Here is a 22,817-nt window from a genome sequence, read left to right as displayed (position 1 = left end):
GTTTCTAACTAAATATTTGTAAAACAGTATGCATCTTCTTCACCAAAACAAAGTCCTCTTGTGTTGCGCCAGATGTTTTTGTATCAGGGGAGAGGCTACAGGTGGGGTCACAATACAAGTACCTTGGAGTCATGATTGATTCAACACTCAATTTCAAGGCTCAGGTTAAAAAAATATGTAATAGGGTCAAATTCAGTCTGTCGAATTTTAGGTTCACCAGAGATTACATGTCAATTGAGGCATCTCTGATGTACACACACTCTATGGTTCTCTCACACATCACCTACTGTTTAACTACCTGGTCACATGCCAGTACAACAACATTAAAACCACTGGAGTCATTGTACAAACAAACACTCAAAATACTGGACAAAAAAATCAGTTTTTTCGCATCACTGCCCAATACTCCAAAAATACAACTTGTTGAGCTGGGAAAACCTCATTAAACATGCAAATGCTTGCCTTTTCTACAAGTTTGTCAACGGCCTTACCTCACCTCCTCTTAGACAGTTCATTAACATACGTACAACTGCAACTAGGGTAACAAGAGGTGCAGCGAGAGGAGATTGCATTCTTCCACTCAGAAAAAGTTATTTCAGTCAGTCTTCATTTTCTGTTAAAGCTGCTCAGCAATGGAACTCAATCCCACCTCCAATCAGAGACCAGACCACATTCACTTTATTTAAATCAAAGCTCAAAATATGGTTAGTGGGGAATCAGCTCTGCCGGCACCGACCCAATCTTCTGCTCCTTACAACCCACTGCCTGTGTTTTAACATGTTCTTTTGTTTTGTTTTATTTGTTTTGCTTTAATGTTCTGTATTTTAAATTGTTTGATTTAAGTATCCCAGTAATGTCTGTTGCATGTTTTAAATGTATTGTATTTACTTGTTTAAAATGAAATGTGTTTTAGGTTGACTTTTCATATCTGTCCAGGGACTACAGATGAAAAATAGCCTCTTGGCTAACTCTGGCATATTTACAGAAATGTTCATTAATGTGCACTGTCCCTGTTAAATAAATAAATAAATAAATACATTTGACGGCAGGTCAGCCTTTTCTCAGCCAGTGATGCCGCGGTTTTTACAGGGGGTCAGGAGGCTGCGCCCAGTAGTGCACGCCTCCGCCCCGCAGTGGGACCTGCCGCTGGTGTTCGAGGCTCTGGTCTCAGAACCATTTGAGCCTCTGGAGCTCTCCTCCCTGAAAGCGCTGTCGTGGAAGACAGCATTGCTACTTGCCTTAACGTCAGCCAAGAGAGTGTCCGAGTTAACCGCTCTGTCGGTACACCCGAGTTGCTTGTTGATACGGGGTGACCAGAGCGGGGCGACACTCAGACCGAACCCCTCCTTTGTGCCCAAGAGCCTAAGGAGTGCGTTCAGGTCAGTGGGCATCTGACCCCCTCCCCGGACGTAATGCGCTTACGTTTTTTCCGGGCCCCCTGGAGGGTCGCGGGGGACGTGGTGCGCACTGGGCCCTTACGGGGCTGGAGAGCCCTCCACACTATAGTCCACGCACACTCTGCACGGGGTCAGTGTCTGAGTGTAGGGGACATGGGGCACTTGCGCTCTCCCTGGGCTCCTTAGGGACTCGGGAGAGGCATGCCCATAGGGGGCTGGGGGCTCTCTCCGCCTGCCTATGGGCGGAGGGGGGGAGCCCTCAGCACTGTTTTCCGAGCACACTTTTCCCAAGGTAAGCGTGTCAGAGTGTGCTCTGTCAGCCGCAGCCCAGACTTCTCCACGGTTACAACCGAGGTAGAGGTGAGTGAGGTGCAGTGGCTGCTAACCAGAAAGCCGGTCAGGGGCAGTGAGGTGGAACGGTGTTGTTGGACGACAGCGCGTGTATACATCGGGGCTCCGCCCACTGTACCCATAGAGTCCAGTAGAGGGGTTACGTATGGTAACCCTTGTTATATAAGCACAGGCGGAGCCCTCTACTCGGGGCACTGTCTGTCCTATGCCGCTGGCTGAAGAGAGGTGTAGGATGACGGTCAGGAGGCGAGGCCTCCTTTTATAAAGGTGAGATGCGCACGCATTCAGGTAGGCCCGCCCCGGGGCCGGCTACGTCTATAGAAGTCTCAGTAGGTGAAGGCTTGCATGATAAGGTAGTACCCATAGAATCCAGTAGAGGGCTCCGCCTGTGCTTATATATACGTTACCATACGTAACCCCTCGTTAGTTGAGGACCAACACAAGTTATTTACACAGGTATTAAGGTGACAAACACAAATTCTCAAATTAAATGAATGTCCATACCTAAAATGGAGCGCAGGTGTCCCTCCAAAGTCTGCAGAACCACACCTTTGATTTCAATCACGGATTTACCCAGGAACTGCTCACAGGCTACAGCCAGTAAGTCCTGCTCCGTCATCACCTTCACCTGAAGAACGTTACAAACTCTCTGTGATGAGCTCATCAAAAGTTCTAAAATGTAAATGAGTCGTGACACAAGCATCCACACATAATTTAAATAAAGGAGTTTAACATTTAACCATCTTTATGTGACACAAAAAAGTAAACAATCTGACTAGACATCAGATTAAATCTTTCTGCACTTATTTGATATTCTGCCTTAAAGACACATTGATGTGAGTGTACACATATTGAGGTTCACACAGGCCTAGAGATAACAGTTGAAGTCAGGTGAAGCTTTGTGTGTGAGAGAGGACCCTGGTGTACCTGAGCCACCCCTGTGACAGTGATGGCCACCCCCTCTGCTGTCTCCACGTCCTCACAGCGAGGCTTCAGAGTCATGATCTCCAGGGTGATCCTGCAGAAAAACAAGGCACATGTACTGGGCACTGAAGAGAGGGAGTGAGGGGAGCCAGGTGTGGAATACAATCTGTAGATGTTAAACACTGCTGATCAAGGACATTTGTCTTATCCCCTCTAAGTCACTCAGGGGGCAGTTGATAAAAGCGTAAACCAAAAATGTAATATAGCATATGTAAATAAACACACTTTGATTTAATGTTTAATTTAATTAACCACTACCACATGAATCCAAGTACTGGACATGAGCATTTTTCAAGAATTGAGGAATATTTCACAATTTGATCTGTGACATGTTGCAGGACTTTTGCTCAGCGCTTTGGAATATAAACTTCTGCGAATAAATATTGATCTCTCAGCAGAGACCAACCAGCCGACAGTGACTGCTGTAAAAAATGAACTCCAGAAATGCCACTGTCTCCTGTGACACTGCACATACAGTATAAGTATGGGGCACATTTAACATTCAAACACACAAGTACTCTTCTTAGAAAAGTGTCAATGTGTAAGCTGACAGGAAACATTTGTACCTAGCAGGTGACAAAAGTTCATTTCAATTGGGGTCTGTTTGTTTTATCAAGATGAGTTTGAACAGACAAATTAGTCAAATCCATGTATCTGTGATGAGTAGCATTTACTGTTACAAAATAATTTCAATTTGCTTCTAAAAAACAAACTCTATTGCGAGATAAATAGACCTTATGCTTGTATATTCCAACCTTTGGGTGTCCGAGATGAGCCACCACGCCCAGGCCCAGCCCCCCACAGCATAGGTCTTAGTGTCAGAGCCGCAGCAATCACCTGAGGGGGGGCAGTTGCATTAGGACAATACTTAATCTTCAGTAATTCAGTCATTAGGAACATGTGACATTAAACAAAGCACAGAAATGTTGAGCAGATTGAACATAAACTGAGCAATTCTCTGATTAATACATGTTCTTAAATTGAAAGCTTTTCAAACCCTCTGTCTGTCAAAGGCAGGTTGGGTTACTAAAAGCATTAAACACTAAATGAGCAGTGAGTAAAATGTCACTTAAAACAGGGAAACAAAATGTGTCTTTGTCTTTAAACAAATACGCAACTGGTGGTTGAAGTAATTAGTTCCTTTAGGTAAAAGTAAATATATCATAGTTTAAAAATACTCAATTATAAATATAATCCTGAATTTAGAATGTTAGTAAAGTAAGGATGTGTCAAGAGAATTGTGATTAAACAATCAAAAACCTTATTATACAGTAGGGTTCCATCCAAAGTGTTATAGTTCTGGGTAGGATACTAGTATATTACTGCATCATATCAAATAAGCAACAGCTAGAAGTGCGGAGTTTTAGGGATCACAGCAGCAAAAATATTGGAAACACTGCAGTACAGCCTCCAGAAACTCTGAAATATTTTGTGTGACACACATATGATGAATTGGAAATGGGGGACCCTGATGTAAACAAGACAAAAGTCTTTCTCTGGTCTGCATCCCCTTAACAATTGTATGTTTTGAGCTGTACTGTACTGTACCCAATATACAAGCTGTTAATAAACTTTTCAATCAATCAATCAATCACACTTCTACAGAGATGCCGATATCCATGTGCATTAATCTTAAATGCGCTGTCCTTGTTGGACATCCTTGCAGTAAGTGTTTGTTTGCATTTAGTTATGTTTCATTTTCAAAACATTATCCAATGATATATTTAAACGATACAGTGACACATTAAAATCATTGTATCTTTGTTAAACTAAGCCAAAACACCTCAGATGAGTATATTGAAAATACAATAAAAAAACACTCCTTAGGTTTTGTATCTTGAGCTTTTTTTTTCCTTTATTCCCTGAGCCCTCCACTAAAGACACACATCTGACTTTACTTGGTATCGGCAGAGGTGAGAAAAGTACTGAGATCTTGTACTTTAGTTAAAGTAGAAGTACCAGAGTGTAGTACTAGTCACTTCGGATATTGTTACTGCGCAAGGAAAAGTACTTGAAGTGGTTGCCTGTTGCAATTACCTTGGTCTCTGGCTTGATGATTGTCTCACTTTTAAACCTCAGGTCGATAATTTGCTTAAAAAGCTGAGGGTTAGGATACGTTTCTTTTTCAGAAACAAGTCCTGTTTCTCTTTTGAGGCCAGGAAAAGGCTCTGTGACCTTTTGACCTGTGCTGGACTATGGTGATTTGATCTATATGAATGCACCTGCCCATCACCTGATCAAGTTAGATGCCGCCTATCACAGTGCACTGACATTTGTTACAAACTGTAAAGCACTTACACATCAATGTACCCTGCATGCCAGGGCAGGTCTGCCTTCACTAACTGTACGGAGGCTCAGTCATTGGTACATGTTAATCTATAAAGCCATGTTAGGTAAACTCCCACCTTACATCTGCTCTCTGATCACACAGAGAGTTGCAGGTAGCTATTGCCTTAGATCACATGATGTGGTTTTGTTACATGTGCCGACTGCAAGAACTGCCTTAGGTACGAAAGCTTTTATGTGCGCAGCCCCTCTTGCTTGGAACAGTCTCCAAAAAGATTTGAAACTGAGCAATTTGGTTCCACTGCATGTTTTTAAAGCCCGGATAGGTGCAATGCTATTTGATACTATTGGTACTTGTCAATGCCGATAGGTATGTCAATGTAGCCCTGTAAATATGATGTATGATGTCCTTTATTGTTTTCTGTTGTTTTATGCTTCATGTGTAGCATACTTGCTGCAGGTCTCCCATGAAAAAGAGATTGATGATCTTAATGGGACCACCTGGTTAAATAAAGGTTTGAAATGAAATGAAAGTCCTGCAATCACTTGTTACTCAAGTAAAAGTAGAAAAGTATTATCATCAAAATATAGTGAAAGTAGCGACAGTAAAAGTAGTCAAGTGCAGATTGGTCCATTTCAGAATAATAGATATGATATGTGTTATAACGATTGATCATTAAAGTGTTCTCAAAGCTGGTAAAGCTGCAGCTAGTTTGAATGACTTTGTATACTGCAGGGTAGCTTGTGAATTTACTCCAGGTGGAACTAAAGTCTGATTCAACACTTGATTATATTTCACATCTTTCATCCAGATCTGTAAAGTACCTAAAGGTATTCAATAAATGTAGTGGAGTACAAGTACACAATTTACCTCTGAATAGTATTGGAGTAGAAGTACAAAGTAGCAACAAATTGAAATACTGTAAAGACCAAGTACCTCAAAATGTTACTGAAGTACAGTACTTGAGTATATTTACAGCACTTGGTATCAGCTCCCCCACCCTAGCTATATCATCAGTGTGGGCCTGCATGAAGAGCTTTCAAAGACAGCATTTCTGATATTTGACGCATATCACCTGCTAATAGCTATAACACACCGTCGCTGCCATGATGCTAACGAGTTTAGCATCACGGGTTTTACATTTGTCGTGATTGACGTTAATGTACAAACACAAATTGAGTTGCTTTACACAGTAAGCACCCTATTATATTTGGCAATAGCATTTAGATTAGCTATATGGCTACAAACAAGATTATAATTGACGTTTTCATTCAGCCGCCGATGTAGCTAGCCCGTTAGTCTAATATGTGAATGGCAGCTAGCTTAGCTCCGTGAGGAAGAACCTACCAGAGACCACCAGAGCTTCGTTCGGCCCCACGGTTAAGCAGTTCCCCATGTTGATTCGAAATGAGAAAAATAAAAAACGTGCAAACAGCGGGTCCTTTAGGGCGATGTTGGTATGAATTTAATGAACAGTTGTTTTAATCCGAGGCTGAACGGTGTGAAAATATTTCCTCGCGTCCCGTACGATGACAGCAACAACACGGCCCCCACTAAACGACGCCGCTCAGTGACGTCACGTTTGTCAACAGGAGAGCCGTGCACGAGAGCCTGTCAATACACTTTAAAGTTGATTTGATACAAATATAGTTTTTATATGTACAAAAGTGGAGGGGCACGAACAACTTTGATGTGTAAACAAATAGCTGTAGGCTACCCATGGTTCCGATAGAGAGAGAGGGATAAGGAAAACACAGACACTCATCACCGAGGTCACAATGTCAATCGATCCAGCAGAGCAATAGCCTATAGGCAAAACACAGAAGGTCAACAAAAAATATGAGCTAAAATGAACTTACCAAAGCTGAAGTAGATGGTCAACTTCATTCATTTTCAGCCCCCCCCCACCCGCCGGCAAGCGACAACGCACGCCGCAGTGTGTTGTCGCCAGTTGTCGCTTGTCGGCGGGGGGGGGGGTGCTGAAACTCGACCAACAACCAATCACATGAGTCTCCCGCCCCAGACACACAAGCACGCGGTTTGATTGGCTTGAGCTTGCACTGGCATATGATTCGATTGGCTGACGCCTCCGTCGAGGCGTCAAAAGTAGAACACTGCTCTACTTTTGCAGCGAGCACCGCGACAGAAGCTACGCTTTAATCCCACAATGCAGTTCGGCGAATCGTGACGTCACCCCATTCAAAGTGAATGGGCAGAAGCGTTGAAGCGGCAACGCACGCCGCCGTGTGTAGGGACCGTAAGCCCTCAGAGCGCACAGCTCGTCATATCTGTTCGGAAACTGGACAAAAGTTAAACAAGTACAAACCACAGACTGTCTGTGTCATGGCGAATACAGTGGCTGGTTTATTTATGTCTGTAGGCCGTTGTTTTGACGGCTCCTACACACGACGGCGTGCGTTGTCCCTTGCCGGCGGGGGGGGGGGGCTGAAACTCGACCAACAACCAATCAAATAAATCTCCCGCCCCAGACAAACAAGCACGCGGTTTGATTGGCTAGAGCTTGTACTGGCATATGATTCGATTGGCTGACGCCTCCGTCGAGGCGGCAAAAGTAGAACATTGCTCTACTTTTGCAGCGAGCACCGTGAGAGAAGCTACGCTTTGCTCCCAAAATGCAGTTCGGCGAATCGTGACGTCACCCCATTCAAAGTGAATGGGCAGAAGCGTTGAAGCGGCAACGCACGCCGCCGTGTGTAGGCTCTGTAAGTGTGGACGGTCAGAGCATATACTTCGTTAGCTTAGCCAATCTCCATTCAGAAAACACGCATTTTAAAAGGTTTTTCGCCTGCTGTCTTGTCTGCAGACTTGTCAAAGCATTAATTCATGGTTTTTACTAACCTGTAGGCATCATTTTGAAACGTTTTGAAACGTATTACAATGAAATTGCGGTAAAATATGTTCATTTTGTTGTAGTTGACAGCGATTCTCTCACTAGTTTAGCATACTCAGCCCGGTTGTTGGCCCGGAAAGAACCTCGATTTTGGAGAGCCAGAAAACTGTGAAAAAGTACCTGCTAGACGGAACTACGCCTAGTGGAAACGCAACCAAAACGGGCCGGGCACGGCACGCTTAAACCGCGCTGTAGTGGAAATGTGCCATTAGTGACTTCAATAGGCCCCGGAAGAAGAAAGTGGAAAAAGAAAAATCTACAACGAGGCGTACTGGGGCAGTATAGGCACGTCTTTTCTGTGTTAGAGTTTTACTCGCTACAGAGTATACTTTCAGGGGTTGTGATTTTGCAGACCGTTTACATGCAGAAAAAGCTACGTAACAAATGTAGGAGCCATGATCACTATTGATTGATTGGCTTGGGTCACATGGGTAGGGGTGGCACTCATTATAATCCTGTTCACCTGTGTGAGGTGTGGGGTGTGTGGAAGAGAGGGTGACACGGGGTCGTTTTACTTTTTTGTTGACCGCAAGATTACAATTGCTTTGATTACAACAGTGTACAGGACTGTCTCAGAAAATTAGAATATTGTGATAAAGTTCTTTATTTTCTGTAATGCAATTAAAAAAACAAAAATGTCATACATTCTGGATTCATTACAAATCAACTGAAATATTGCAAGCCTTTTATTATTTTAATATTGCTGATTATGGCATACAGCTTAAGAAAACTCAAAAATCCTATCTCAAAAAATTAGAATAGTTCCTCAGACCAAGTAAAAAAAAAAGATTTATAACAGCAAAACACAATCAAACATTTGAAAATGTCCATTAATGCACTCAGTACTTGGTTGGGAATCCTTTTGCACGGATTACTGCATCAATGCGGCGTGGCATGGAGGCAATCAGCCTGTGGCATTGCTGAGGTGTTATGGATGCCCAGGATGCTTCAATAGCGGCCTTTAGCTCATTAGCATTGTTGGGTCTGGTGTCTTTCAGCTTCTTCTTCACAATACCCCACATATTCTCTATGGGGTTCAGGTCAGGGGAATTTGCAGGCCAATCGAGGACAGTAATGCCATGGTCAGTACACCAGTTACTGGTGGTTTTGGCACTGTGGGCAGGTGCCAGATCATGCTGGAAAATGAATTCCTCATCTCCATAGAGCTTTTCAGCAGACGGAAGCATGTAGTGCTCTAAAATCTCTTGGTACACAGCTGCATTTACTCTGGGCTTGATGAAACACAGTGGACCAACACCAGCAGCTGACATGGCTCCCCAAACCATCGCTGACTGTGGGAACTTCACACTGGATTTCAAGCAACTTGGATTTTGCTCCTCTCCAGCCTTTCTCCAGACTCTGGCGCCTTGACTTCCAAATGAAATACAAAACTTGCTTTCGTCTGAAAAGAGGACTTTGGACCACTGTGCAACTGTCCAGTGCTTCTTTTCCTTAGCCCAAGTCAGACGCCTCTTCCGTTGTCTTGAGTTCAGAAGTGGCTTGACCATGGGAATACGGCTATTGTAGCCCATTTCCCGGACACGTCTGTGAACAGTGACTTTTGATACCTGGACTCCAGCTTCAGTCCACTGTCTTTGAAGCTCCCCCAAATTCTGGAAGCGACTCTTCTTCACAATGCTGTTAAGGCTGCGGTCATCTCTCTTGGTTGTGCAGCGTTTCCTGCCACATTTCCCCCTTCCAACAGACTTTTTGTGGATGTGCTTTGAAACTGCACTCTGTGAACAGCTTGCTCTTTGAGAAATTTCTTTTTGTGTCTTACCCTCCTGATGGAGGGTGTCAATGACGGTCCTCTGGACAGCAGTCAGATCAGCAGTCTTCCCCATACTTGTGATTTAGTTTACTGAACCAAGCTGAGTGTTTTTCAAGGCTCAGGAAACCCTTGCAGGTGTTTCGAGTTAATTAGACGATTCAAGTGATTCGTTGAACACCCTACTAGTATACTTTTTCATGATATTCTAATATTTAGAGATAGGATATTTGAGTTTTCTTAAGCTGTATGCCATAATCAGCAATATTAAAATAATAAAAGGCTTGCAATATTTCAGTTGATTTGTAATGAATCCAGAATGTATGACATTTTTGTTTTTTTAATTGCATTACAGAAGATAAAGAACTTTATCACAATATTCTAATTTTCTGAGACAGTCCTGTATATGTCTGAGAACCAAGTTTTTTCATTAAACTACCATACTACGAAACAGAGCTTCAGATCTCAGCGAGTACTTTTTTAGCGTGTCATACAACAGCAAACAGGCCCGGCCTCAGCCTCTCAGCGCCTTAGTTTGTTTCCTGCTGTCGCTACATTTTGTCAACAAAAAAAACAAGCACAAAAGGCGTAAGGCGATCATCATCAAACAGCGCATGGATTAAGGATCTATTGGATGAGAATGGAGATATGGAAATAATTCACGGAGGTAAGCACTGGCTGTTAATAGAGACTGCAGTTTGGAAGCCGCATTCAACGCGGATCACAGCCAGGTAAGCCTTACCGCTGAATGTGCACATATTCACCGCTGTGTATCTCCGTATAACTCCGCCCTGTCGCATGGAAGTTGCGCTGCTCTGTTGATGTGGAAATGTGATGCTTTGAAGGAATTGTCTTCCGATCTTTGAGTGTGTTGCAATCAAACGAATGCACTGAGGAAGCTTGAATAATCTGACGGAGAAAATGAGTCAAATAAGTGTTGATGTTGAAATGGACTATGGCAGCGGTTTTCAAAGTGTGAGGTGCGCCTCCCCTGGGGGGCGCCAGAGAGCTTCAGGGGAGGCGCAGCGTGAGACACAAAAGAACGAGAAAAAGACGAGTAAAGTGACACTTGCCCACTTGTGGCTGTCTGTGGAGACCGAGTTCCCCCACCTCGCCAAAAAGGCTGTAAAAGTGCTCATTCCCTTCACCTCCACCTACCTGTGTGAGTGCAGGTTTTCCGCATTGACTTCGATCAGAAGCAAGTACCGGTCAAGGCTGCAGCCAGAGGATGATCTGCGTTTATTCCTCTGTGCATCAAAGACGCAGACTCATTGTTCCCACTAAAGTAGGGGTGAGTGTAATAAGGAGGCAAAGTTGACGTTCAGTGTGTTACCGGGAGCATATAAGGATTTATCCACCATGTTGAAAATGTTAAAAAAAAATATGTCTTGAGGACACGGCGTGCGGAAATATACGGGTCGTGCTGCAGCTAGATGTGCCTGTCCTCTGTAAGAAGGTGTCGGCGACTGACATGCAAGGAAAAACGGCTGTCAGGCTGTTCCAACTTTAACAACTGTATTAACTTCCAGGGTAGTGAATTGAACATGCAATTGTAATTGGGTGTGTGGTATATTTTCATGCACGGACACGCATGTTCCACAACACACAAACTGAACAACACTCAATTTTCTGATCGCTACCAGCGTCCTTGCGATCTTGTTATAATAACAAGTACACGTTACTGATGATATGGTTGAGACCATTCGGGCTTATTCTAGAGGGGTGCAAGGAATAGTCCAAGTAGTGGGGGAGTTTTATACAATATGTTTAAAACATAAAAATAAAAATGTTTAAAAAAGTTATTGTTTAATGTTTTAAGGAGGTGACGCTACTCAGCCAATCCAATCGGTGCAGTCAGCACAATAGATTCAAACACACACAGAGACACGACAAGAGGAGAGAAACAGTCGGAGTAATTTCAAATGGCGGAAGGTAGACAGCGAAAACAGAGCATATAATTACATTTTCTCTTACTGGACCTCTTTGAAATGCAATTGAATACCCCTGCATTATAGCAACAATAATAATAATAATAAAAACAGCAATAATAATTGGGAGGGGGGGCGCGGCTGTTCTTATGTTCTCTGAGGGGAGGCTCACCTACCCACACTTTGAAAACCCCTGGACTATGGGAAAAGAGAACGCACACTCACTGCGAAGGCATTGGTAAATAACCTTGAAAAACTTCAACGGGAACGTAAAACCAGTGTGAACAAAATAAAAGCACTCATACCAGAAATAAAAGGACACGTGAGAGAAAGGGGAAATGCCTCACGTGTGCAAACTCATTTAGATTAATTCAACTGGGTGAAAAAGCCATTATTTCACATGAAATGTTGATTCCTTTACTCCCAGAGGATGAACTGAAGAAACAAAAGGAATGGTTTGCCAGTATCTTGGAATACAGTGAAAGCTTTCAGAGGGACATTAAACAGTGGTTAAATGAGCCACAAGAGGATTTTACCACAATAACTGCTGCTGTGCTGGATATTCCAACAACAGATGACATGCAAGAGGATGTACAACCAAGTGACAGTGTGTCAAACGTGGAAATCGGAATAAGAGCAACCCGATCACAAAATTCTGCTTTGGGGAAAAAGTCTGCAACTTCTACTGCTTCGTCTGCATGCCTTAAAACAGAGGCTGACTTGGCTGCTTTAATAGCAAGAAATAAACTATTAAAGGAAAAACATGAACTGGAGGAGGAGGAGGAACGAATAAGGAGGAGAAAGGAGCAACTTCAGATGGAGAATATTGCAGCACACATGGCTAAATTAGATGTGTTGCAATCAGGGAGCATCCTGGGAAAAGTTCAAAAACAAGGCATTCGGATGGAATGAACTCTTACATTGAACAAAAATCTTAAACCACAAGCCCTCTATACTGCTAAGGACAATATAAATGCTCCACGAATGTTGCTAAACCAAAGGGAGACTAGCAATGACTTATTGGATCCAACAACATGGCCTAATAAGAACATTTCACCTTGGTTCCTTTCCTCAGAGCCAGTGTCCTATAAAAAATCCACTTTGAAAACACAAATGAATTATGGAGATAGCTTGAACGCAAGTGAAGATCAACACAACATACTGGGCATTATGAGAAAACAAAATGAAATAACCACACTGTTAATACAACAGCAATGCCTTTCATCCTTGCCAAAGAGAGAGATTCCAGTTTTTGATGATGACCCGTTAAAATATCACATGAAGGCTTTTGAGAATGGTGTTGAAAAAAACACAAACAGCTACAGTGACCGACTCTATTTTCTGGAGCAGTACACCTCAGGGTCATCCCAAAGGACTTGTTTGAAGTTGCCAGCATATGGATCCAGAGAGGGGATACGTCAAGGCTAAACCTCTAATCCAGGAGCAGTTTGGAAATGAGCAGAAAGTGGCACACTGTAAAAAATAAAATAAAAAGTTAGGACAACTAAAAATGTCAAGGCAACAGGCTGCACAAGATTTTTAAGTTTTGAGGCCAACTCAAATTTGTAAGTTTCTCTTTTCAATTGAGTCAACTAATTATATTTTTTCGAGATAACTCATTCAAATGTTGTACAACTTCTTATTTTGAGTACTATATACTAACAATTCCATTAAGTGAAAGTTGTGCAAAGTTAATATTTTTGGTCTAGAAAATGTATCAAATGTATACAAACTTCAGATTTTTATTACAAACTTAGAATTGCCAACAAATTGTTTATAAAAATACTGTAAAAAAAAAACAAATACTAAGTTTGTTGACATTCTTATTCAAATTTTAGACATTCTTAAAACTGTAAACTATGTTGTGCATCATTCAAGTTGAAATTATTTCCAGTTCGAAAGTGTTGAATTTGCTTGCATTCTGTAGAAACTACAGAAAATCCATATATTTAATATATAATTATATACTATGTATAAATATAATATATTTAATAAATATATTTCAGATAAAGTAATTTTAGAGGTCATCTTTGCGAGACTTCTAAATAGATGTACAAGTACATTATTTGGAAATTCCTGCCAAAAGTTTTATGTTCTGATTGAAACGATACTACTTGAATGATACTGAATATGCTAATGTCCAACATTAGCTAGACATTGAAAATACACCATAACTAAAACTCTTCCATTAGGCTAGGGTTCATATCAAATGTGGATGAAATCCATAAATGTGCAAACCACCCTTTGAATAAGCCTGCTTTCAAAACAATAGCAGCTATGGAATAACAAATGGCAAAGTTATCCAAGTTAAAAAACCATCTTCACTAACAGTTACCAAACAACAACAACGATATTGTAAAAGGAACAATCTGTAAAACGTATCTTTTTAAAAGTTTGTACATATCACAGAAGCTTCCAAAGATCTTGCAAGACATCTTCCAACTCTTCCACTAGTAAAAGCTCATATGGCTCTTTATACAAAAAAAAACAGCTCCATCCTTAAAAAAGCTGCAAGACAACCATTGTGGCAGTAACTAGTCCTTGAAATCTTACAACGACGAGTAGGCAAGCGAGCTTAAGAAAAATGTGGAAAATGTTAGAAAAATGTGCTTGTGCCCTAAGAGTGAGAACATGTCTTTGAAAATGTTGCAAGATGCTCATGTCACTAGATAACATTTTACCTGTAAAGATAAAGAATGTGGGTTATTTGGGTTAGTTAGTAGGTTGGGTTTGTTAGTTGGGTTAGTTAGTTAGTTAGGTTTTGGGAACTCAATGTTCAAGTCACAAACAGCGGTGAAGGCAGGAAAATTAAATGGGGATATCTTGTAAATCTGTTTAGACAATTTGCCAATGCTCACTTAGATTAAGAGCTTTGTTTTCAAACTCCAGACCCGCTGGGAGCAATTGGTGGAAAGTCCCATGAAGATGTGCTGAACAGTCTGAAAAGTGTACTTATGTTCTTTTGGAAACTCAATGTTCAGGGCATAGAGTAGACCAAAAAGGTAGACAAATGCAGTTGGGATGTCTGGTAGATCCGAGAGTGCAATTGTGTCTTCCAAAACAACAGCAATACTGTGGACCATTTGAGACGGGGTAGGTCCACCATCATCTACGACAACAGTGAGGACTCCCATCTTGACACCAGCAGTCTGCTTTTCTTCCGGATCAGTGTCCTGCATGTAGAAAGCAGATAAGCAATTATTATTTACCAAATAAGGATAATATATAACTGCAAATAGAACACTGGTTTGATTGCTCAGCAATGACACAATAATTACTGTTAAAATGTTAACTGTTCTGTTGTACAACTAGTTCACTCGTAGTCAGTGCTTGAATTGGAATAAAAAAGGTGCCAGTACTCTAAATCAGCAACAAGTATTTGGCACAAAGTCAGAGTATATCCTATAATGCTGGTGGGTTTGTCTCTTTACTGTATATTTTAGAAAGGCTCACTGTACTTAAACAAAATGACTCAGGGTGCATCTGAGATTAGAGGGGGTGCAGTGGTAAAGTGCTATTTTTATAAGTGGGGAGTGGACCTGACACCCTCTAGTCTAGGGGGGTCCGGGGGCATGCTCCTCCCGGATTTTATTTTTTTAAATATTGAAGTTAGATGCATCAATCTGGTGCACTTTGAGAGCAAAATGAAGAGATGTATGGATACCTCTCAACATCCATAATGAAACAACTGTAAACAGATTTACTTTTTCTTTATGGATATAAAAGAAAGTAAAGCTTGACTCCTACTGGCTGGTTAAATGACTCCTTGTCCCTGAGGCCACTACCAGTTTTTTGTGCCATTTTGCTGGATTTATTTGTCAATAGCGTTGCTGCACAAAGTGATAGCCCTCTAGTTTAAATCTACTACCCAAAAAGAAACATATGGAGATGGGTTACTATTTAAAAAAAAATGCAAATCTATTTGGGAACAATGGGGCCGGGCCTCAAATCCTATAGGGGGGTCCGGGGGCATGCTCTCCCAGTAAGATGTTTTTTTAAATGTTGGACTTAAATGCATCAATCTGTTGCATTTTGAGGGGGAAATAAAGAGACTACACCCATATGAAACAAAAATGTATACATTTAAATAATCATAAATTCATAAGTACATGGCCATAACCAATAACATACAATATCCAATATGAAAAAACATTGAAACTTGTTTATTTATTTGTTTTTGGTTCATTTATAGTTGTGAGTGTGTCTGGGCTCCTGAATCGGCCTCTCCTGTCTCCCTCCTCTCCCCCCTGCTCCTCTTCGAGGCAACAGCAAAGACTAGTTTTAGCTCTCAACAAGTTTATCTTACCTTTTTTCACCTAGTTAACAATTTGTTTGTATTATTCATGCGTATTTTACTAATCACTACCCCCTCAAATGGAAATATGTGTTTACATAAATGGTGACCGAACCGTTTGAGACCTACTGAGATAACTTAAACTAAGTTAACTATCTAAAGACTCAGAGAGTAATTTACCTCACCAGAGCTGTAGTTTTCAGCCTCTCAGTCTGACAGCAAAGGACTCTCCCTCCACCTTGTTGTTGAAACAGCTCCCTATATCCGTTAGCGCAGCTAGCTAGCACCAGATGCTAACAACAATACACGTAACCGTGTATGTCGGCAGGCCACGTCATGTAGACAGCCAGTCACCCTCTGTGAGGCAGAGTCAGACCCTCATTTGCGCTGCGTTGCGTTTACAATATATACGTATATTGCCGGCGGCTGAGTACCGGCATTTTACTGAGTACCGGCACCTTGCCGGTACTCAGTAAGAAGTGCCGGTACCACATGGGTAAAAATCAGAAGTGCCGGTACTGCGTACCGGTGAGTACCGGCCCAATTCAAGCACTGCTGGTAGTTATGTAGCAGGTCTAGTATTTATCCTGAGAATCGGGCTTCATCTTCAAAACTTTTTTATCTATGATTATAGGAAAACTTAATAACTGCACTTGTATGACATTAAATGTAGACTTATGATTAATGGACAACCATACTGTACACACCAGGCATTTCAGGAAAAGCTTCTGGGCACTGTCACGGACAAATAAGGGCAGACCTTCCAGACACATTCTCATTCGTTGCTGTGCAATGTCAGATGTGTGTAAATCCGAAAAAAAAGAGCATTACGATTTATGGTTAAAATGAGTGAAAAAAAAGTCAGGATCCATTTGTGATTTATTTAAAACAGCAAGTCTTCTCTGAACAAAATAACTTTGCAATAGTTGTTTGAACCTGATGGAAGAGAGAATTAATTATTAAACAGGACTTATCTAAACTTTGTTGATGAGATGAGGTAAAAGTGAAGTAAGTACCAAAATATGATGCTTTTACAAGATAGGACACCCCTTTTAGATATAAATGGATTTTAACCTTTTTAATAGCTTTCCCATCTATTCTTGAGTTACGAGAAGTGCATGCTTGAGGCAACAGAAAACTTCACATTTGACATTAAAAATCAAAGATTTTTCTAGTAATTTGTCTAGAAATGTGTCTAGTGAAATGTTCTAATTATGTGATACTGAATTTTGGGTTATAAAAAAGGTGTAAACTGTAGTCATCCAGATTAAAACAAATAAACGCTTTAAATAATTCATTTTGTGTCTAATGCACCTACATAAAATATAAGTTTCACTCTTCGAATAGAATTACTGAAATTATTCAACTTTTCCACGATATTCTAATTTATTGAGATGCACCTGTTTGTTCTCTTTAAGAATATTGTAAATTATCATTACGACATTAAAGACAAAAGCTACCTGTTCATCAAGAGAATCCAATCGGTTTTCCATCCCTTGTCCGAAGGCTCCTTTCCTGGCTCTATACAGTTTTATCAGTCGAGGACAGTATTCATCCGAGGCTGCTGTAAATGTCCCAAACAGGTCGTTGGTGGTGATTCGAAGGAATTCATAGCAAATCTGTGGTACACGAAAGCAGCATAAAGACAAAAGCATTAATACAATGAATGACAGTTTTTAGTCCTTTCAGAATTACTAGAAGCCATTTATATTGATGTTGGCATTTAAGTTGATTTTGTTTGGATTAATGTACTATTTTGAAAAACTGGTACTGTACAACTCAAGAGAATAAAAGTCAAACTAAACTGTAATCTCTGCGTAAGATCACTCCCACAACTCACCTGTGAATAATGGAAATGGCCACTACAATTACTTTATATTGTTAATCACTGTATCTTAAAAAAAACTTAACCCATTCAACAGTTATATCTGAAGCCGCAGAACACATTTGATAACACAAATCATAAACTAAAGATATAATTGGTGTATTTACAGTCTACAAAAACTACAGCTTGTTGCATTTATTTAAGAATGGCATTAAAGGAAACCGTTGTTTATTGCTATTTTGTTATAACGAAATAAAACACTAAACTGAGGAGAAAAAATACCCTGGCATGTGTAGGCAGTACTAACATCTATTCTCATGCCTCCTCTTTGTGGAATGTAAATAAAATACAAAGTAGCTGACATATACCTGCAGCCTAATATGGTAAAAAGCATAACAAAAGAAATAAGCCAGTTTGTCTTTATTTAAGTCTTTAAATTGTTTTCCTGCGCCATCATGATCTCTTTTTTTTCAGAGAGAGACAACTGTTAATATTATGAATAACCAGACATGTCACTCTATGGACAGTGCTTGAATTGGAATAAAAAAGGTGCCAGTACTCTAAATCAGCAACAAGTATTTGGCACAAAGTCATAGTATATCCTATAATGCTGGTGGGTTTGTCTCTTTACTGTATATTTTAGAAAGGCTCACTGTACTTAAACAAAATGACTCAGGGTGCATCTGAGATTAGAGGGGGTGCAGTGGTAAAGTGCTATTTTTTTTTAAATATTGAAGTTAGATGCATCAATCTGGTGCACTTTGAGAGCAAAATGAAGAGATATATGGATACCTCTCAACATCCATAATGAAACAACTGTAAACAGATTTACTTTTTCTTTATGGATATAAAAGAAAGTAAAGCTTGACTCCTACTGGCTGGTTAAATGACTCCTCGTCCCTGAGGCCACTACCAGTTTTTTGTGCCATTTTGCTGGATTTATTTGTCAATAGCGTTGCTGCACAAAGTGATAGCCCTCTAGTTTAAATCTACTACCCAAAAAGAAACATATGAAGATGGGTTACTATTTAAAAAAAATTGCAAATCTATTTGGGAACAATGGGGCCGGGCCTCAAATCCTATAGGGGGCTCCGGGGGCATGCTCCCCCGGTAAGATTTTTTTTTAAATGTTGGACTTAAATGCATCAATCTGGTGCATTTTGAGGGGGAAATAAAGAAACTACACCCATATGAAACAAAAATGTATATATTTAAATAATCATAAGTACATGGCCATAACCAATAACATACAATATCCAATATGAAAAAACATTGAAACTTGTTTATTTATTTGTTTTTGGTTCATTTATAGTTGTGAGTGTGTCTGGGCTCCTGAATCGGCCTCTCCTGTCTCCCTCCTCTCCCCCCTGCTCCTCTTTGAGGCAACAGCAAAGACTAGTTTTAGCTCTCAACAAGTTTATCTTACCTTTTTTCACCTAGTTAACATTTTGTTTGTATTATTCATGCATATTTTACGAATCACTACCCCCTCAAATGGAAATATGTGTTTACATAAATGGTGACCGAACCGTTTGAGACCCACTGAGATAACTTAAACTAAGTTAACTATCTAAAGACTCAGAGAGTAATTTACCTCACCAGAGCTGTAGTTATCAGCCTCTCAGTCTGACAGCAAAGGACTTTCCCTCCACCTTGTTGTTGAAACAGCTCCTTATATCCGTTAGCGCAGCTAGCTAGCACCAGATGCTAACAACAATACACGTAACCGGTGCGCGCGCTTTCTCGCTCGCTCGCGCCACACATACACCAACACACACCCTCCCGAGCTTGAATGACACACAGAGACCAATGGAGGGCATAGAGAGGCGAAGTCCCTCCCCTTCCGGGAGCCTCCATGGGACCCCGGAAGCGGAAAATTATACATTGAAGTCAATGGAGAGAGAAAAGTTATCTTTTGATCCCGTTTGAATTGTGCCACGAATGACACATATGATGTTTGTCAGTCTTAAACAATCATTTCCATGCAAAAAAAGTCACAGTTTGTCGTAAAAATGCTGAAATATAAGACTATGAATAATACGGAACTAGAAAGACTACAAATCCCAAATGCATTCTGGGTCGCGTAAGTGATGTCATAGGCGATAATGCTCCAAGACTGGTTGTGACTCGCAAAGCAAAGAGGAAGAAGAAGACTGATTTATTCCCTCCAATAAATATAAGAGATTGCTCCAATAAATTCACTTTTACAAGATGCCTGTGTGCTTTGTACGAGGTTGTAATCACAAAAGAGATCATACCACTTGCTCGTTCTATCGCTTCCCGTCTGATGAAAGGACCAGGAGTCGTCGGACCAAACATATCAGGTAATATACATGTTTTGCATGGAACATAGTCAAGTTAGCTACCTAGCTAGTAGCGAGCATGTTAGTTAGCATTATATTACATTACTTAGCCTTGTCATTTGTATTAGCCTTAACATGAAGTAAACCAAAATGTTAAACAGTAAGAGTAGTCATGATGGTAAGTATTTTGTGAAACATTCGAAGAGTAGCCTATCGCCCCCTCCACCAGGTGCTAAGGGGGCGGGAGGTAGGCTAACGCCACATTAGTATCAGCGATCTTTTCTACTTAATGCTATCTGCACAAATGGTTAACATTGACCATTAAAAGATCAGGCAGTTCAGGGAGAGTCGAAGGAAGGAAGGCAGGCAGCTTTGCATGACATTCTTCTGGACGTGTTTCATTGTGATGATAGTGAGGGTGAGTCAATCTGTTTGTTGGAAAGACAGTAGTTGAGTGATTACTGAGAGAAAATTATTAAAAGAGATAATTATTCAGTGTTGTTACTTTAAAGTGTTGTTACTGACCTTTTTCTCTTTTATTTTCTTTACCTCACCTGTAACTGCTGAGACCCTGAGGAACATGCACACTGGTCTGACCTGCTCTGGCAACCTGATTTCCACTGTACGTAATAGTATTTGGTTATGGTATATTATTTATATACATTCAAAGGCACAATGCACCCCTCAGAGACACACATGTATTGAGTGTGATATTTTGCATAGGTCATGTGAAATCATCTTTACATACTAGAAAACTGTAGGAGCGGCAACTTGTTTTGAAATTGAATTTTTAATATCCGATAAAGTTGATCTGTTTTCTTTATTCTTCTCTCTTCCCAGCTCCATCCATCACCATTCTCTGTTCCTGCAGGTCCTGCTTGCTAATCAATATTCATATTTTTTTACACAATTACAAATAAAGTCAATGTATTGTATGACATGAAGTTGTGCTTCATTCTGAGTCAATAATAAATTCATTCTGCCTTCAGCTGCAAAATTATTGTGGACTGCACCGACATCCATGTAGCTGCCCCCCAGTAAGATGAACCAAGCAAAGTTGACATACTCAACATACAGCTGTACTCTTAAGTTTACATGAAGAATTTGTGAAATATTGGTAATAGCAGGTTTAAATGATTATTAGTAATTCATTATATAATTTTCTCATCGTAGATGAGCAGACAGGGAGCAGATGAGAAAAGCAGAATATGCAGCTGCCATTTTCCACATGGAAAAGAGAAAGGGCCAAGTGTATTTGAGTGGACAAAAGAGAAATCCCAAATACGAAAAATTAAATTATACAATTAAAGATATGTATACAAATAAATATATATCCTATATACACCATCATGTATAATGATGGTGTATGATGTAGAAGGAAGTGTGGTAGATAACAAGTAAATATAGTTACATACAGATCCATGTTACAGCAAAAGATGGAATAACTAAGAAGCACGCAGTATAATAATAATTACACGCAACAATTAAATAACTGCTCAGCATCTCCACCACAGTCCCAATCTGCTGTGTCCTGTTTTCCTCCCCTCTGCATAACACCCCATCACACATACGAAACACAACGCAGAGTCCGAGGGTGTTAAGAGTATGTTTATTTAAATGTCCTCCTCTCTACTGGCCAACACAGGGAGCATATGCTGGGTGTAGAATTGTTCCAGGAGGAGGAGATTTCCATGCCATGCAGGGTCTTTGGGGATGGGGATGATGATCCCCTCCTTCGTGGTCCACAGTAGCAGAGACTCCGGTCTGTGATGTGCAGCTGTTATATAATATACAATACATTTTTTTGAAAAACATTTGATCAAAAAATAAGGATTTGGTCAGGATCTAGAGTCAGTGTGTAGTTTATTAATTAATCAATGCTCTCTACATTATGAAAACACATACCAGTGTACCAGAGGGAGTCACACACAGCTGTGCCTAGATAACCAAACAAATTGACAACAGGGATGCAAACTCATCAGGTATGAAAAAGGTGACAAGGATCCGAGCCCCCTGACCCCACAGAATATCGGCTTTAAAATGAGGAATAACAGAGGATTTTAGCAGTCAGAACAACTAAAGTAGCAGTGTTAATATTAACAGAAACGCCATAGAGTCACATCTAATAGAAATATATAAAAAACATTTATTTTAATTGTGTAGCAGTCAGTTTATAATTTTGGCAGCACTGTTGAGCATTTTGAAAATGTATTTTCATGCCTCTGTGCAAGGCTTAGTCTTTCTATCTTTATAGCCACTGGTGTAAAGTAACTAAGTTCATAAACTCAACAAGTACTATACTTGGGCACAATTTTGAGATACTTGTACTTTACTTAAGTATTTCAATGTTTTGCTACTTTGTACTTCTACTCCACTACAGTTCAGAGGTAAATGGTCTACTTTTACTCCACTACATGTATGTAATACCTTTAGTTACTTTACAGATGTGGATGAATGATGTGAAATATAATCAAGTGTCAAATCAGACTTTAGTTCCACCTGGAGTAAATCCAAAAGCTACCCTGCCTGCAGTATACAAAGTCATTCAGACTAGCTGCACCTTTACCAGCTTTGATAACACTTTAATGATCAGTCATTATAAAACATATCATATTATTCTGAAATGGACCAATCTGCAAAATGACTACTTTTACTGTCGCTACTTTCACTATATTTTGATAATAATACTTTTCTACTTTTACTTGAGGAACATTTGGAATGCAGGACTTTTACTGTAACAGAGTATTCCTACACTCTGGTACTTCTACT

At 40.4% G+C, this 22,817-nt stretch overlaps 1 protein-coding gene and 2 long non-coding RNA genes across 4 annotated transcripts in view; 1 reads left to right on the top strand and 2 right to left on the bottom strand.

Annotated features, from left to right (window-relative positions):
* The window catches only part of flot2b (flotillin 2b), a 47,040-nt gene extending 40,031 nt beyond the window's left edge, over nt 1-7,009 (bottom strand). The window contains exons 1-4 of one of the 2 annotated variants that reach the window (XM_079676093.1): nt 6,879-7,009; nt 3,488-3,569; nt 2,676-2,766; nt 2,253-2,376 (exon numbers count right to left, since the gene is read on the bottom strand). In XM_079676093.1, the coding sequence (XP_079532219.1) occupies nt 2,253-2,376; nt 2,676-2,766; nt 3,488-3,569; nt 6,879-6,906 (325 nt within the window). In that variant the 5' untranslated portion in view covers nt 6,907-7,009. Of the gene's footprint in view, nt 1-2,252; nt 2,377-2,675; nt 2,767-3,487; nt 3,570-6,366; nt 6,592-6,878 lie in introns of those variants that run through there. The other variant, XM_079676092.1, reaches the window with a different exon arrangement.
* A 6,915-nt stretch (nt 7,010-13,924) lies between these two features.
* Nucleotides 13,925-19,557, bottom strand: LOC307036087. Its single transcript, XR_013807267.1, has 3 exons — nt 19,345-19,557; nt 17,381-17,539; nt 13,925-14,799 (listed from the first exon to the last, which is right to left on the bottom strand). It is a non-coding gene; the product is annotated as an uncharacterized lncRNA (long non-coding RNA).
* Nucleotides 19,558-19,567: 10 nt separating this feature from the next.
* Nucleotides 19,568-20,988, top strand: LOC307036089. Its single transcript, XR_013807269.1, has 2 exons — nt 19,568-20,670; nt 20,889-20,988. It is a non-coding gene; the product is annotated as an uncharacterized lncRNA (long non-coding RNA).
* Nucleotides 20,989-22,817: the final 1,829 nt, after the last annotated feature.

This window comes from Notothenia rossii (genome assembly GCF_949606895.1).
Source record: "Notothenia rossii genome assembly, chromosome: 4".
NCBI lineage: Eukaryota > Metazoa > Chordata > Actinopteri > Perciformes > Nototheniidae > Notothenia > Notothenia rossii.
This window is presented reverse-complemented; position numbering and strand designations above follow the sequence as displayed.